Raw genomic sequence first — 17,636 nt, 5'->3', positions numbered from 1 at the left:
CTTTTGTCCAACCATGCTGGACCACACCTTACTATGTGAAGCACAAAAGGACTGAAATGCATAAAGAATTGGTAATTAGATGATGAGTTTGCCTGTTTTGATCAACTGACTCAAAATCAAATCTTCCAAATTCTATTTCTTATGAAGCACTTCTTTAGGGAGAACATTCCTCATTTTGAATCAATTTATGAGAAAGACCCTTTTTGGATTCACTTTTTCATACATCAGAGAGTAAAACGCTTGCTGCTCACTTTGTGTATTATTTTACAAGGGATAATGTTTATTTCAATAGCATTTAAAGGCTAATGGAAATCAATTGTTTGTTGTCTGATAGAATTTGTCATTATGTAGAGATATATAAAAAGAATATCATAATATTCCTGTTCCAGATAGAAATGTAACCGTTTGTGGGTGCTCTGATCTGAGGGCTCTCTAACTCTCCCTCCACATATCCAAAGAATGGTATTGAAAAAGAGAGGTTACCATGGTTATACCTGAAAAAACTCTTACTTGTGGTGGCATTATGTGAGGGGAAATGACAAGCAGGTGTTGCCAGTTTAAGAGGATGAGATGTGAGCTAAGAGATCACAAGGTACGTGAGTTGCAAATGGAACTTGCTTAAGAAAGCTACCTTCGCGCTTGGCATCTTTTATAAATTGAACATAATCACGACACTGGGAATGATTTTTTTTCGAACAAGATCAGGATTTGATTTATGATAAGTAAATGAGGCCCTTTGATTTGATCATTGTGCAAAAACTTGGAATGGAGGGAACACAAAAACAAAAGAAGATTGTGAGGAAAATGCTAATTTAACTCAGATGTATTTGGAGAAAACTCAAAAGAAGTTTCAAAATGATTCCCATGGCGACCCTCACACAAGAGCTTTGCATACAGCTCAACTTCTTTTACACCAAGAGTGTTCAGTTAGTGGATAAAAAGCTCAAGTTCAAGATTCTGCAGAGGGCCAAATGTCTTGACCCACATTTTACAATTAAAAAGCTGAAACACTGTAAGAGGAGCTTGTTTAATAAGAACCAGATGATAAGTGGCGAACCAGCTCAAACAAACCTTGACATCTACTTCAGTCTTGAAGAATTTAAAGTCATTCCTCCTCTCTTCTTCATCTCTGCTGCTTGAACACATGTAAATGACCTTTCTGTTCTTTTGACACGTCAAAGAACAAAGAGCACGTGTTGCCGACAACATCCCGAATGGCTGCGACAAATAAGACGGTGAAGCAGCAGCAGAAAGGCAGGAGCCTGGAACTAAATCATCTAAATCATTCATTTTTGCCTGTATCAACTACTTTTTGTCAGACAGATTTGTTACATGAGGATTTCGTCAGCACATTCATGTAAGAGTCCAGAGCTTTCTTCGTGTTCTCAATGAACACTTACTGGCATCAGCATCCTGAAAGCTGAGCTGGACTTTTGTCACAGACGTGCTGCTGTGCCACCTGGGGAACAATGCCTTCTGTGCAGCCCGTTGTATCTCCTGGGATGCAATTGTTCCCCTAATATCGTTGAAAACTTCAATGGGCTTTGGCTGCGCTCCCAATTCCTGCAATACAATGATTGTAATTTATCATGGGAATATTGAAATGGAGCTGCTGTCTGAATGAATGGTGTTGCCACATGGGGTTCTATTGTAAATGAGGGGTAAGACGTCTACGCTTTTCTTTTGTTCTTTCTTTGGCCTGAGGAGCATATCTGGCAAAGATGTTCACACCTTGTTTCTTAATACACGTGCTATAATAACCAAACAGATTACAAGCTGCAAGTTAAGAGGTTTTGCACGCCTGCGGGCAGAACTCCACCGACAACAAGCCAAAATTCACACATAGATGACATATTGTGTAAAAGCCTAAAGTGTTGTACAGCTGATATCACCAACACTTCACATACACTGACATTCAGCTGGAGCCACATTTCTAATGACGTAGTAGATGTAAGTCTAATATCATAATACAATTCTCCTCTTGGGGGAGACATCTGGCTCTTTGGTTGCTAAATGCTCCGCCATGTTTAATATCTAGTCACTACGTACCTGTCTGCGACTTAGAGCTGGGTGGGTACAGTGTGTTTATTGAGTTGAGTGAAAGAAATGAGCATGAAGCAAAACAATATAGGTTTTGTTTGTAAAAGAATAATATGAAAAATCTTCTATGGGTTCTGAGGAAATACAGTGCGGTGATACTGTATATGATATTACAAGATAATCCTCAAAATTAAACAACAGAATTGGTCTGATGGCTGCTCCGTCCAAAACTGGCCCAAATGACTGAAGACAGTGTTTTAATATGATGCCAGGCCAGGGGCCAGTTCTGTTTAGGCTCACACACACTCTAACACAACTTAAAGACAGTATCAGTAGCTATGAAGAAGAGGATGTGGAAAAAGGGCGTGAAAATATACATACTGTAGAATTATGTATAGATGAGGATGGGGGTTTGATATAACTCATTTTCTAAGTCTGCTGGACTTATTTTAGAGTGTTTTTCTTTCATTTCACATGATGATTTGAACATTATGAAAACAACCTGCTCATCTAAAATGATTGTAAACTACAGATCAGCCTCAGTCTTGAAGTCATGGCTGTCACCAGTCAAAGGGGCACCAACAAAGAGCAGAAATGGTGTCCTTGACAGAGGCTAATGGAGGAATTTTTAGGTCTCAGTCATGTGCTTATTGTGGTCAACCTTTGCAAATGACCTTCAGTTTCTTTCTTTCTTCTCAACAGCTCACTATTTATCGCTCCCACTCCTTTCCATTAGCCTGTTTCTACTAACCTGATCACCCTCAGCAGCTCTTAAACCTGCACTTTTTCTAAAACTCCTTTTCAAATCCTCAGTTTATCCTCAGTCCTTTTGAGAAACAGCCCTTAGAAAATGAAGCAGAAACTCCTGATTTGACCTAAATATAATTTTCTGCTTTTTTTTAAATGTTGTTTTAAGTTGCGTTGAGACAGTTTTGCAATTTCAAAGAAAGCCATTTGATCATTTGATCAAATATAATTAATTTCTTCTTTGTTCATGATCTACCTCCAGCAAACTGAAAGAAATTTGGCTCGGTAGGTTTTGTGCAGTCGTGCTGAAAAAGTACAGCACAATGATGATCACATACACCACATCAGGGACAAGACAAGAGAGGGATATTTTTCAGGATGTGAACAAGACTGTAGTTTAGTCAGATAATCTAAACCACCACTTTCAGAGGTAAAATAGAGGGTGATCTGTAATCGTGATGTAATTGCACAGGAAAAACTGCCTGTACACAAGTGCAGGTGGGAGACAGGTTGGAGTCAAACCTGGAAGTCAGTCTACAAACTGTACAGTTCAGATCACTTTAACTTTAACCTTCATGTTTTTTTTTTCATCAAACCTGTTTCAACCCCAGATGACCTTTTGATTGACTCTTTCCTGCCACATTTGAGTCATTAGTGACAGTAATTGTGATCAAAGGGACAGAAATCAAATCCCAGTCAGAGCAAATTCAACTATTTCAGATTTGTGCCAAATTATTAACCATGTTACTCATGCAATGATGCCTCATGTATCTAACACACACATAGTTAAAAAAACAAAACATGAATCATGCATTTTTCTAACTAATGAGATACCCTTATTTAGCTTCGTGTAATGAGGTTTACTGTCCCAGTGCTGCATTCATGTGTTTTTTTTTTTAAGGTTTATCAAAGATTCATAGTTCAACAATCCCTCCTGGGTGGGTATTATTTAGACTTTTGCCCAGTAGTGCAGAAGCTCTTTTGGGTAATTAGGTCTCTCTTGGGAAGCACCTGGTGTGTATCTGTGGTTGCTGATCATCACAGAGTCGTGATTGGATGCAAAATCCCTCAGTCTGCTTCTGGAGGCTCAGGGTCATAAAGGGCCACGGTCCCAATTAAGCCAAATTTAATTGAAGGCCCAGTTTAGACTGACCTGCAATGAAATGAGTTGTGTTCGACTTGCTGGGAGTTAAGAAGTCGTCATCCCAGACGTCCATGCAGATCATTTGTCTTAGGCAAATTGATAATCTTTACTACCTAAACAATGGTTGTAGCTAATTACTGCTGCTTGGATTGTACCATGCAAGGCATGTTTATTACATCTGGACAATTTAGAGAGTGCAGCGCTTGCAATTACATCCCCTTGATGAAGACGAGTAGGAGGAAAAAAAGATCACGAGCTAATTAACGTGCAGTATTTTTTTAATCATTTCCGTGTGTTTGTGTTGCCGCAACAAATTACATGTAGTCAATTTAGGCATTCTTTATAGTGTGAAAATAAACAAGATAACAAAAAAATATGCCAAGTGGAGTTTGCCATCAGCTTCCGCCATCCTTAAAAGAGCATGTTTATCTCATATAAATACACATCAAACAGTTAGTGCAAAGAGCCGAACAGATACATTTCATATCCGTGCACGTTTCCCTCCTGACCTGCGTACATATTCAGCAGGTGGCACATAATCGATGGAAAGGCTGATTGTGTTGTTGCGTTTTCCACAGTGGAGATGTCCTTGATCTGTATCCAACGTGTGGATGTGATTCTATGTGCACGCTGGAGGGGGGGGAGGTGGGTCCTCAGTCTTCTGTGAAATGCACACACAAGATAACATCTGTGTTGGTATGCTGCACCCTTGTGGTGCTCAGCTGCTACATCTCTATAAGCCCAGATAAGGAGGCTGCTTGGCTCCAAGGGAGTGAGATTGAATCTGTGGCATTTCACTCGATAAAGGATCCCACAGCATTTTCACAGCCTTAACAGCTATTCGCTGTGAAGTTGAGAAAACCGCGGCTCAGAGAGGAGTCTGTCAGAGAAGTGCAGATTTTTAAACTGCTGTATATGCGCCACATCGTCTGGTATCTCTGCTGAGCACTGAGGTGCTTCTGCGTGTCCACACATTAGCAGATGCAAGAGGGAAGCATCAACACTTGACATTCAGTCCAGGCCTACCAGTCAATTGTTTTCTATCAAGCCATCTTGGAGAGCCGGTCTTGTTACTTTGATCTTGTTGAGACGTCTCAGGCAGTGACGACCGTGCAGCTGTCGTATTGACTGTACAAGCGTCCTAGGATGTGACAAGGACAGCAATTGATTGGGCCTAAATGAGAGTGAAGAAGAAGATTGATTGTCATTGATCCACTTCTTCCTCCAGCAGACTCCTCCGTCTTTGATTATGACCACTTTATGTCTAATCTAGGGCATATGAGCTATGGAGGGGGGAAATCCCATTTAGAGGTATTAGCACCATTTGCAAAGGCTGTAATTATGAGAGGATGTGAGGGCCCAAGGTCAACACACAGCAGGTGCCATCAGCCTGAATGATAATAACAGGGTTTCCTCTGCCTCCCCACTCCAATTCGGTCATATAGATAATAGTCTATGAGTTAGATTTCACTGGGTGAGTCCTTTGTAGGATAATAATCGGTTGACAGGAAGAAAGCAAGTTTTCATAAAACAATTATTTGTGAGGCAGACTGAAAGATAACCAAACTCCTTGCTGCTTTTTTCCCACATTTTTTTTATTGAAAGCTTCATCAGAGAGAAAAACACAACTCATAAAACCCAAGTCAAATCCTAACATCCACAGATGTACAGATAATTTCTCAAAGATCACACACACTGAGCAGCGTGTGCGAGGCGTGACCGTGTCCTCCTCGGCGCTGAAACAAAGAAAAGTGGAAAAACAACCAAAAACAACCAAAAGAGAAAAAAAACCAACACAAAACAAATTAAAAACCGCTCTGCTGTCCTAATAAATAGTTTCTTGTTTTTTTTCTTTTTCTGGTAAATGCGTCCCATTTTGTGCTGGCTACCTCGAAATAATTTCCTAGTGATTGTTAGGTTCAGTATTTTATCGGGGAGACTCCACGTGGGCTGTGCTGGCTGGAGCTCCTGGGGTTGTGTAGCCAATCGATAGCTCTCATCAAAGGTGGACCGAAGCATCAATTAAAAGCCCAGGGCCTCGCTCTTGTAGGGGGGTAGTCTCACCAATTTTCCCACTGCATTATGTGTGAGTGTGTGAAAGTGCTGGCCTGCGATGAGTTATTGAGCCACAGTTCTCCTTGACACTGCTGTGAGAGACAGTCTGCGAGAGTAACTCTGAACGGCTGTTTTCCAAACACACAACGATCAAAGTGGGACGGCTACGAGTCCGCTCACGAAGAAGAGCCTTGCGACAACTGACAAATGAAAGTATGACGTCCAATACGTCTAATGAGTGTAGGACTGTGATAGTGTGGTGGCAGTGATCTGAGGAGTGGTGAGGGAAGGACGGATTGAGAGAATCTTTCTGTTTAAAGGCAGTGAAATAAGCACCTCGCCTTAAGAGACTGACACATGCAGAAGACCCAGATGTAAAGTCTCAGGATGTGTATTTCATTGGTGTCGGTAAGCTCACAGGAGATCAGAATATCCTTGTACTGTAGAGGGCGTCATAGTTACCCCAAAGAAGACTGAAAGGAAAGAAAATGTTGTATTTCGCAACATTTACTCTTAATTTGCTGCCTTTGTCCACGCATCAAATAGAAGTTGGGGCAAAAAAACTCAAAGGATCTGATTAATCAGGGCATCAGGTGAGTGAGATTTACTGCATTACTGTAAGTCAGATATATTCAATTTCAAGATCTTCAAATATGATTGCATAAACTTTACTGCAAAGGATTCATTCCTAACTCTTGATGATTGGCAGACTGCAAAGAGTAGGGCTCATGTGCATACTCAGCATTAGAAATGATACGCCAATAGGGACATTACCCCCCAAACCTGCTCTTCACACTCAGCAGGGAGAAAAGGAACTTTAATCCAGAGGCCTGCTTTCAAAAGCTAACTGACCAACAACAACACTAGACCCATCACATTTTACAAGCAACTGTTTCTTGCATGGTTTTTGCATGCCCAGGCATGGGTCACAAGTCACATCAAAGGTAACGTGAGAGAACATGGTTTCTAGTTGCAAAGTACAGGTACAGCTACACAGATGGCGACAGAGCAACAGATTGGAATTCCCGTTTCCTCCAAAAGCAGAAAGGGATACTAACGTTGACTTGAGGAGGAAGTAAACTAAGGACATGTGAGATGTGAAATGATGGCCGGCAGAGTGAGAGTAAGGTATGTCAGTCAAAACTCAAGACTGTGTGAGATACAACATGATGAGCAGCTGTGTTCAAAGAGAAGAGACTGTTGTTGTGATGGAAAAAGAAGGGAGGAGAATGCTTTCCTAATTAGCGAGCGGGGGGGGGGGGGAGTCACGTAAGTCACCTGGGGAAGTCCTGCACAGGGCACATAGTGCTGTATGAACTCGAGGCTGGGACCACTTTTGCCCGGCAACAGGAACTAATGATCATCCTCCTTTTACACACACCCTTTCTCTCCTGGTGTAGCTGGCTCCTGGTTTGTGCTGACACATGAGCTGACTGGGGGCAGATTTCTGTTACAGCCTCTTTAAAATTGCAGGCATGCCCTCCGCAGACTACCAAGAAGGTATTTGTATTCTGAAAAGGTACATTTTGCCATTGTGCTATTAAGAAAAAGCCATTTCTGTTTGTTGGGTAATCTTTCAGATCCATGTGAAATATTGGTAGCAAACACCTGCCTTAACATCTCTTTCTTTCTTGAATCTCCATTAGCAAAATAGAGTTGATGTTCTTTGTTGTGCATTTTTTTCTTAATCCCTTGGCTATTTGTAATCCTATTTCCCATAATGCCATCGCCACTGAATCTCAAACCATTTGTTGGATGTTCTGCTCTTTGATGTGCAACTTATGCATTATGAGTCCTATTAGGCCTCAAATGATCCTCTGTACTATAAAACAGCAGCTGTAAAAGTCTGGAGAACTCGGTTTTAGCTATGCTGGATTCATAACCTTGCTGAAAGTCGAACCATTAACAAAAATAAATCTTCACACATGCACACAGAAACACACATACTAGCTTAACACTGGTAAAGTTAAAGTGTAGCAGCTCTGTTGTTTCATCAGGACACTTAAAATGGAATACAGTAAGTACAGATGAGCAGCGTTGGCACATCAAGCTCGCGTTTAACCCCCCAACATTTGCCAGTGGGTTAGGGTTCAAGACTTCAGTTCAGAAGAGGCTTTTTCACAGGGAGATAAGGGCTAATAGTAGCTTTGAGGCAAGTGAAAGCAGATGTTGACTGGCAGATCAGATGGAAGAAAAAGGACATAAGTTGATTTGACTGGACAATAAACAGCTGGATGGAAAGTTTGATGACCCATGGTCTCATACCTTCGTTGGCAGATTAAAGACAAGAATAAGCAGGTTATTCGTTGTTTGTCTGATTGAAATTAAATGAAAGTATGGCTTTTACGGTGTAGTTCACTTCATGAACCTGTGTGCCTGTTTCTTTTGTGTACTGTCAAGTGAACAGAGTGAGTTCAAGGCCAAATGATCGACAGTGGCCATCTCATCAAAGATCACTGAAAACAGGACAGCACCGTCTTTAGCACCATTGAGCAGATTCAGTATTTCTAAGTATGTCTTTTACACCACTTCCTCTACAAGCTCTTCCATGTGCTTTGCTTTAGTAACTGTTACACGGATAATGTGGAATCATTTGGAAGCTTTGTTTAAAGGCACTCGATGTACAGTTTGATTGTTACTTACAAACATCGCCATGCATGTTGCTTGTAATGTGCATGCCATCAGTTGCACTGCGTTTGAATGAGTCACATAAACTGCAAGAGCTCACTTGCAATTGTCACTAAACAAAAAGCTCTCTCTCTGTCAGGAAGAAAGGAGTCTTTTGAGGGACACTGGAGTGGATCCTATTGCCCTGGAGGGAGACAAATTGGGCCCGTCAAGCCTCATTGCAAGAGTGACTGAAATTGGTTTGTAGTTCTGCTTCTGCACCACCCAATAAAGAGGAGAAACCTCAGAGGGACTGTGGGAGGAGGGGGGAGAGGCAGAAGAGGACAGTGAGAGAAAATGAGAGCAAAGGAGCCTAGCTTGACCACGGTGCATTAATGGTGCCCGACTGTGGTGCCTTTTTTAGTGCTGTAACACCACAGCAGGGGAAGAGTGGGAGGGCACGGGTGAACATAGAAGACACACACACACAGACTGCTGTAATGTGGGTAGAAATGGCTGTAGTCCCACAGGCAATTTCCTTGGGGACAATCCTCAGACATGAAGTCACTGAAAACCTCATGCAGCTCAGGGATGGAAAGACTGGATCAGAAGAGACTGGATTGTTTGTGCAACCTATTGGGATAACAAGGGGTGTATCTGACACTCAGCGGTGAGGTCGAAGATGGAACTGCCATCAACATCTTGTTATGGCTGGTGAGGAGCCCACTTAGCTCCCACAGGTGTGCTGAACTTGTTCTTGGCAGATGATAAGGGGGATGTTCAGGACGATCAGGGTCGTTTTTAGCTTTGAACACACTTTTACTATGCCTTGTTAGTATCACAGTGATGGTAGAAATGTGATGGTAGTGTTATAATGCAAAAAAGACACAGTAAGCAAAGTCAGGTTTGTGAATAAAAGAATCAGCCCTGCTTCAGTTACCGTATATCTTAAAGGAATAGTCGGATGGATTCTGTCAATCTCACAGTGATGACATGCCTGCAACAAGCCAAGAAATAGTCCAGCCCAATCCATTAATTGTTTTTTTTTTAACTGCATTTTTACTTTTTCTTTTCTTTTTAAAACAATCAATCAATTTTCTCTATTTTACTGTACTCCTGAAGAGAGCTAAAAAGCACTTTTCCCAAAATGTCCTCAGCCCAGTTGCCAGAGTAAAACGTTGTCATTTACTAATCATAGATTCCACAGACATTTGCTATTAATAACCGTCAGAGTCTGGTGTCACTTTCATTTCATCACATAATGACACCTCAAACCATGATCTTTGCCTAAGTTTTGTTGCCTAAACCGAACCAGACTCACCTCACAAGGCAGCTGGACTCTTGTGCCAAAAGACCAACATTCTTACTATACATTGGCAGCTATGGGTGAGTTTTAAGTGTGACAACAGTCAACAATAGCAGCTCTTAGTCATAAAATAATCCATGAGCAGAGCCCTTTTGTAGCGCTTAGAAGATTTGACTGGCTGAAGGGATGAAGAAAAAAGTTTCATGCAAACAGTTTCTACAGAGGTCTTTCCAGATTGTTCTGTGTAACAAACCATCTAGCACATCAGATAAAATCCACACACACGGTCAAAACCAAACAGAAGTAAAAACTAAAGTAAAACAAAAACCAATACACGAACACAGGAAAGAGGTCCAGTGACTTATTTCACTACTTGCCTTCCTGGTCAATAAGACATGTGCATGATAAGGTGAACGCTCCTGCATGTGCTTGCAGAGAAAGGTTGAGATAATACAATTTCATGGTTTCAATAAACATAAAAAGGATGTTTTACACTGGCGTCTGGGCTGATTGAGCTCTAAACCTGTTGTTGTAATACGCACTGTCTGCCAGACAAATTAGATGAGTGCCGTTAAGTGCCATAAAGTTTATGCAATCACTGCTAAATGTGTCAAAGTTGTACACTTTGTGTGACTAACAACTTACCTGCTGCGCAACATGCATCAAATAGGACTTACTTACAACTCATCTCATATCAAATATAAAAAAGTGCCCTGTGTTGGGATAACAGAGGGATCAACATAAGGTCAAACAGCAGCAGGGTGATTCCCACTGAAGCTTAGTATGCTGAGAGATAGTTATCGTTGAATCAAAGAGACAAACACAAATCACAAAGAGGACAAAGCTGGATGGAAAGCATCAATGTTGTTCACGTAGCGTATGTAGCAACATTCCCCGGTCTGTTTCCTTAAGTTTTCTCTGCAGGATCTGAGAAAGACGTGGAATGCACCCACGGTTTGGGAGAGCTTCATGGAGGGGGACAAGACGTAAAAATAAAAGACAAAGAAGGAGGGGACGAAAGAGTGGCGTGTCACATTTTTAAATGCTGTCTGAGGTGGGCGTGTGTGAGTTTAGAAGTGTAGTATGTAACGTGATATGTGTGCACATACAGTATCTGTGTGTGTGTGTGTGTGTGTGTGTGTGTGACAGCTCGGACAACCGTGACAAACCCAGTGAGAAGAACATAGGAAGGATAGAAAGGACTGGTCCGGCCATTAAGGTAAAGGAAAAAAAAAAAGAAAAAAAAAAAAGACAACAGCAACAACAACAGCAATATCAACATTAACATCAACAACAACATCAAAGACAACAACAACAACAAAATCAAACTGAAAAATGAAAAGGAAAAACAAAGCAAAACTCTGGTTCAGAGTGTCTCTTCATCTTTGGTATAAAAATGGCCATCCATGGGCTGCATTTGATCCACAACTAGGAAAAACTACAGAAATTGTCAACAATTTCTTCTATTGCTTTTGCGCTGATTGGTTTAAACCATAAGCTCCTACTGAATCTACTGTTTTTGTTTTTTACTGCCAGAATTTTTCTGTAGTTTTTTTTTTTTTTTTTAACTTCCTGCTCATTTTTTTATATATTTTTTTCTCCTTCTTTCTTATTTTTTTTTGCAGTGTGACAAGCAAAGCGGACTAAAAACATCTTAAAGCTCATAAAAAAAGGTAAAATGTGGCAGATAAAAAGCACTAATGTCGTCGACAGCAACTTTGCCATGTAAAATAATAATGATAATAATAATAATAAAAAACAAACAAAAAACAAGTTCAGCATTTTGCAACAGACTGCATCCACAACGCAGCATGTCCTCTTATGTTTTCTTTTTTTTTCCTCATTGTGAAAAATCTCTTCAATGCCCCACCCTCCCACCCCACCCACCCGCCCCCGCTGCCCCGAGTATTCTTTCCCTCCCAAAAACAGACATTTTGTTTACTTCTGACACTTAGTTACCTCTGACATAATAATTATCAAAGTTTTCTTCTAATGAAGAAAAGAAAAAGCTTTTCTCTATTAAATCTGTACAGCTTATGTGATAGATTCTTTTTTTTTTTTTTTCCTCTGTAGAGTAACTCATTCAGTGTCTTGCACCCTTCCATGTGGTCCAAGAGACTGTGTTTTGCTTTTTTTTTCTCCCCAGACGTCAGACTTTAACTCTGTAAAAAGTTTCTGGCGCCCTTCAAATTAAGGCCATGAAGATTCAAGAAAGGAAAAAAAAAAAAAAAAACCTGTGTTTTTGAATATATCTAGAAAACTAAGATTTAACACTAGAACATAAAAAAGACTGAAAAGAAACTGTAGCTTAATATCTGAGGAAGACAATCTCTGTGTATCTCAAACTTGACTCCCCTTTTCTAATTACAAAATAAACTTCATCGCCTAACCTGCGCATTCAACCTTTTTTTTTGTTTTTGTCTGTTTTTTATTTTGTTTTTCCTTTTTTTTTTAATTGGTTGAGAATTTTCTTTGAGAAACTTTTTAAGCTTCAGCCCAGCCCTTCAGGCAGGTTCCCAGACTAAACAATTTCACTTCTTTGCACTGTGCCCAGCAATCTCCCCACATCCCCTTCCCTCAGCACTCCTTGCCTCCGTCTTTTTTTTTTTTTCTTTCTTCTTGTAGGCCAGGTAGGAAATGAAAAAAGTGTCTTTTTTTTTTTTTTTTGTGCCTGGGCAATCTGGAAGCAATCTCTTTCTTTTCTCTTTTCCTCACATTCACAGTGCAGCCACCCTCTGTCTCAAGGCAACGCTGTCACAGGAACAATCGCTCAGGCCGTTGCTATCTGATGGAAAGAGGAGAGAACAGGAGGGTAGTAATGAAAGCACAATTTTAGAAACACAGAAGAGCAACAGAGCTGACAGCTGACAGCGCATTAAAGAGGAAAAGTGCTGCCAAAACGACAAGCAAATGACAACAGCATCCACGAGTAATTTGAATAATTTTAGCAATGGCACTACGTTTCATTTTTCAGATCAGCCATAAGTCCTGTGTTGCTCAGTAAAAAACATTGGTCAGACAGAAATACCTGACAACCTGAGTGATTTTCTCATTCACAAAACATCTCACAAATTGTGACAGAAGGAATATTCCTTCAGGTAACCAGATAATTCAGTGGCAAGAAGCTTGTCCATTCATGTAAGACTGAGATCATCTACGATGGCATGCAAGCGTTTGGTCAAAACTTTCTGTTACATTAAATATCTCATAATACTGAAGATTAACTTATTTCCAAAGGAAATAAAGTGAAAGATGAGGGATTGTTTTCAATATTTTTAAGCAGCTTTTATTTAATTTCAGAGTGGGGGGGGTGGGGGGGGTGGAGGGGATGGAAAAGCAAACCAAGCAAAAAGTTTGAGCACTACAAGAGATTTGAGCCCTCATAACTTTTACTGTGGTCTCAGACCTTAATGAGCCTGCAAGGGCTAATAGTTGGAGGACTGTTCATAGTTGTAAGGAAAGACCAGGTCATGTAAATTTTTTAAAACTTAGAAACACTTGTTCCAACAACCAGCCACCCTGGGCTTCTCTAAGCGGCTGCCTACAACTCCTGAAATTAAAATAACCGATGTCTACAAAGCAGAAAAAGGGTGTTTTCAGGTTGCCCTTTCTACAAATTGCAATGCAATGGAACAGTGGAGATCGAGTCAAAGTCTGAAAAAAAAAAACATGAAAACACTGACTCTGCAGTGATTCGCAATGAGCAAAGATAAGTTTGGGGAAAAAGAAGGTGCTCAATTTCATGAAAAGAACACCTTTCCAACTATTAACCCCTGCAGAGGATCAATCACGCTTTGGGCTTAAGTTGCAGCCAGACGCACGGGGAACATTTCACTAATAGAGTGAATAATAGATTCAACTAAATACCAGAAAATCCTGGAAGTAAACATCAAACCATCTGTAAGAAATTCAAATCATAAAATCAAAACACGTGAGCTCAAGGTTTTGCTGTAGCCCTCACAGTTTACTGAACTAAACATCATCAAAAAGCTGTGGGGTGACCACAGAGCGGGGCATGCGAGAGAACACCAAAATCTCTCAGAACTACAGGGAAGAATGAAAGAAAATCTGCAGGGATGAAACAGTCTTTGCTGGCTATGAAAAAATAAATTCACAAGCTCAGATACTTGTCAAAGTTCTATCCGTGCACGATTCCAACACTAAAGGCCTTTTTAGTAATTTTGAAACTATAAATGTCGGGGGAAAAGTATTCTACTTCATCTTTAATTTTCTGCCTTTTAGAAATCAGGTTATCTTTGACACACATACTTTATTATTGGTAACAAAATATTTGACCAGAAGGGCCCACAGTCTGCACACGTAATATCCGACACTACAGTAATTCTTCTGTATTGGATAAAAAGACTAAACATGGTGGTCTGTTTTGGCTTTATTTAGCAAAAATAAATAACTAACAATGAAAGGTTCGCTCTTTTATTGTCAACAACAATGTCTGGTATTAAATGTCATAATATCCAGGCATCATTTCAAAAAGATTAATATATCAAATGAAAAATAAAAAAAGGCCTGCAAGGTGAAATTTGACACATTGAAAGGCCAAGAGAATCGGTCTTCCTTTCTGCTGCTGGACTTACTTGGACTGGTATGAGTAAGCAGGAACATGGTCGGCAGCACTGTCCACCTGGAGCTGTTGCTGCTGGCCAGCCACCTCCTGTGATGAAGGAGCCACTGTCTGGGGTGAGGCGTCTGTCACCACTCCCTGGAGGGGACACACAACGGAGGACATGTGTGGGTTTGGGACAAGAACACTGTGCGAGTGTATCTAGTAAACTTCTACCTCTGTCTATTCTGTGTTTACATCTGTGGCACTGCCTGCCTGCATGCCTGCCTGTCTGTCTGTCTGTCTGTCTGTCTGTCTTGGAGGGAGGGGATGCCTCCTCTGCTGCCCTTCCTGAGCTTTAACCTTTTACTCTATCTTGTAAAAAGATTTTTTGGTTGGATTGTATTTCTTGAAATCAAGGCACAAGGAAAAAAAGTAAATAAATGACCAAACAGACACAAAAGACAAATAGCTTCTGCTATCTGCTTTTGGTGCCGCACAGAGGCGTTCTTTGCACGGGACCAGCCAGTGTTTGAGGTAAAAAACTTCTTAATGGACCGCTTTGTGCACTGAATCCATCACAACAACCTCTTAGCCTTTATATGCGTCTAGAATTACTTATTGCCCCCATCACTGACTCATCTCAATCACCTTTAACAAGCTCTCAAGGATATGACGTCCTGTCCATACATCAGCCCTCAAGACACTGTCTGATACGGTGATATACAGCCCACTGCCGGCATTGGCACTGAGAGGACCGCGGTGAGGATGAAATAAGTAGACGGTACCGTGGGCTACGCTACAACTACATCTCTCTTCTCCATCCCACTCCCTCATGGGGAAGACAGCAACTTTCTGAGGAGGGGGAGTCAAAGAGGCAGACGCAGGAAGGGAAGAAACGACTAATGGGTCTGTCAGGGGAAACTGTCATTGTCCAAGGCTGGCGGGCTAACCAGCACTCTCTGGCTGACGGATGCATGTGTTCCAGCTACCTACCGGCCCGAACCAGCTGTGGTGGGGGAGAGACAGCGCTGCTGGCACTGTGTCTCACTTCAGCTCCTGTCATCTGATACACGACCGATAGTCCATCTGAATATGAGCGCGCTGTCAGCCACCAGACAGCTGGCCAGCTCTCCTCTCGCCGGCCTGCTCGCCTGCCTGCCTGCCTGCCTGCCTGCCTGCCTGCCTTCCTACTTGCTGCTCTCAACGTTCATCATTTCTGAGCCTGGACTGCCCGAATCTGCCAGACAGCCGCCGAGAAAGTGAGAAAGTCTGTGTTGAACTTGAAATGTCTTTCCCGAATACTATAAAACTTCTGACTCATCCTGCTTTGCTAGCAGTTTTGATCCTTGTTATTTGCCAGTAGTGTGAGGCAATTTGTTTAGAGGGAATAAGACAATTTTCAGCACGCTTCAAATGCACTCTGTCAATTAAATTACTGCTCGAGTCTATAGAGGTGGTGGGCAGGTTTTGAAATTGTGAAGAGTGTTTTTGTGGATGAAAGTTGGAGGGCTGTTAGTAAGAATGATACCACCCCTGCAGATGAATATCGACCCATCTTTTTTAATCATGATAACTGCTGCGTGTATGCACGTGGGTCTTACTTCCACAGGGACGGCTGTTGGAGGCACAGGAGTGTACTGGGGAATGTAGGTCCCTTGCATAGGCGCCGCGGCAGCTGCAGCAGTCATGTACTGAAACATACACAAAAGGACACACTTACAATCAAGCAACATCCTCGCACATGCAAAATTCCTGCAACACTCATTAGAATTACAAATCCCAATCTCATATTAGACAAGAAATACTTTTCAGACATCAAACACGGATCGTAATTCCCTGGAACACTCATTCAGTGTAATTATTCCCCTAACTACTAATAGGGAAGATTGCTGTGCCCTGAGTATCCTTTGGAGGGCGCTAAAAGAATACGTGTACACGCTCAGAAGAGAAGAGCAGATCAGATAAGCGCATGTAAGGGAGACAGAGGAAAGGGAGGAAGAGGAGATGTCCCGCTGTCTCACCGAGACTTCACAGGCGAACAAATGCACAGGGCCACAGCTGAAAAGATTAAAAAGAAAATAAAAAAAATTGTCTAAAGGAAAACAACTGCGTGTGACGGAGAGTGAGGGAGGAGAGGAAATAGCAGGAGGTCTGTCGCCTGTGGCCTATATTCCTTTAGTCATGCCAGCCCTGGCTTTTAACTGGGTGCTAGCTTGCTCTGTGATGGGTATTTTACAGATGTGACACAGGTTTGGTTACATGACAGCCAGAGGGCTTTCACATGCAATATGGATGAGGACACGCACTTTGTGTGAGGCTTGTTCTGTAACTTGCTGCGTATGCTGTATGTGTGTGTGTGTGGGGGGGGGGGGGAGCACACACACTAGTGTGAGCCTGATTTGCCACTGTGTGTGCTTGATTTTAATTAGCACATGCCTGTGCATAAAAGATGAGTTTTCACAACGTGTCTGTCCAACTGTGCACGTATACGTACGGGTTCTTCTGCACAACCATGTGTGGGATACATACATCACATTCCTTTGCCTCTGTGTGTGAGAAAGACACGGACAAAGACAAAGAGGCTTGAAACGGTAATGTTACAGTACAGCGCCAACGGATGTGATCCCAGATAAAAGCCAACAGGCTGCCTCCCGTCGCCTTCCTGCTGCCTTCCGGACCGAGGAAAAAGGGAAGTACAATCCCTTTCTTTGGCTTTATTTTTTCCTTTGCCTGTCAGTCCGCCTGCCAGTGGTAAAGAGCGTGGTTGCAGTGTGCAGTAGGAGGCAGTAATGGAGGGGCTATGCCGAAAAGCCTTCCTTGGCTACGGGCCCGGCGGTGCTGGTGAAGTGTCATTACCGGCAGCGTTGCTAATGGATCGGGTACGGCTCCACCGCTCACCGCTAATGAGAGCAGCTAAAGGCCATGGACATGGGTGATTAACTCCCCCACCGTTGCTACACAGAGCCAGGAAGATGCCCTGGGATGGATGTTAGTGTGTGTTCGCATGCGCGTATGACCGTGTGGGTCTCTGTATGTGAATTTAAGGTTATCACACCTCCAGGCTGTCACACTCAGGACAGGGTGAGGCAGCATACCCAGACCTCCTGACACATTACCACATTACCTCTCTGTGTCATCCCTTCTTCCCTCTCACCTTCCTGTCACTCTCTCTT

The 17,636-nt window shown here is 42.0% G+C and overlaps 1 protein-coding gene across 5 annotated transcripts in view; it reads right to left on the bottom strand.

Annotated features, from left to right (window-relative positions):
- Nucleotides 1-12,323: 12,323 nt before the first annotated feature.
- Nucleotides 12,324-17,636, bottom strand: part of LOC142367399 (RNA-binding motif, single-stranded-interacting protein 3) — a 290,810-nt gene continuing 285,497 nt past the window's right edge. For 3 of the 5 annotated variants that reach the window (XM_075449359.1, XM_075449362.1, XM_075449360.1), the window contains 3 exons: nucleotides 16,065-16,154; nucleotides 14,495-14,619; nucleotides 12,324-12,684 (listed from right to left, as the gene is read on the bottom strand). In XM_075449359.1, coding sequence (XP_075305474.1) covers nucleotides 12,681-12,684; nucleotides 14,495-14,619; nucleotides 16,065-16,154 — 219 coding nt within the window. In that variant the 3' untranslated portion in view covers nucleotides 12,324-12,680. Of the gene's footprint in view, nucleotides 12,685-14,490; nucleotides 14,620-16,064; nucleotides 16,155-17,636 lie in introns of those variants that run through there. The other 2 variants (XM_075449363.1, XM_075449361.1) reach the window with 2 other exon arrangements.

The sequence above is a fragment of the Odontesthes bonariensis genome, chromosome 18 (assembly GCF_027942865.1).
Source record: "Odontesthes bonariensis isolate fOdoBon6 chromosome 18, fOdoBon6.hap1, whole genome shotgun sequence".
Lineage (NCBI taxonomy): Eukaryota > Metazoa > Chordata > Actinopteri > Atheriniformes > Atherinopsidae > Odontesthes > Odontesthes bonariensis.
Note: the sequence above shows the minus strand (reverse complement) of the source record. Positions and strands in the feature narration are given on the sequence as shown.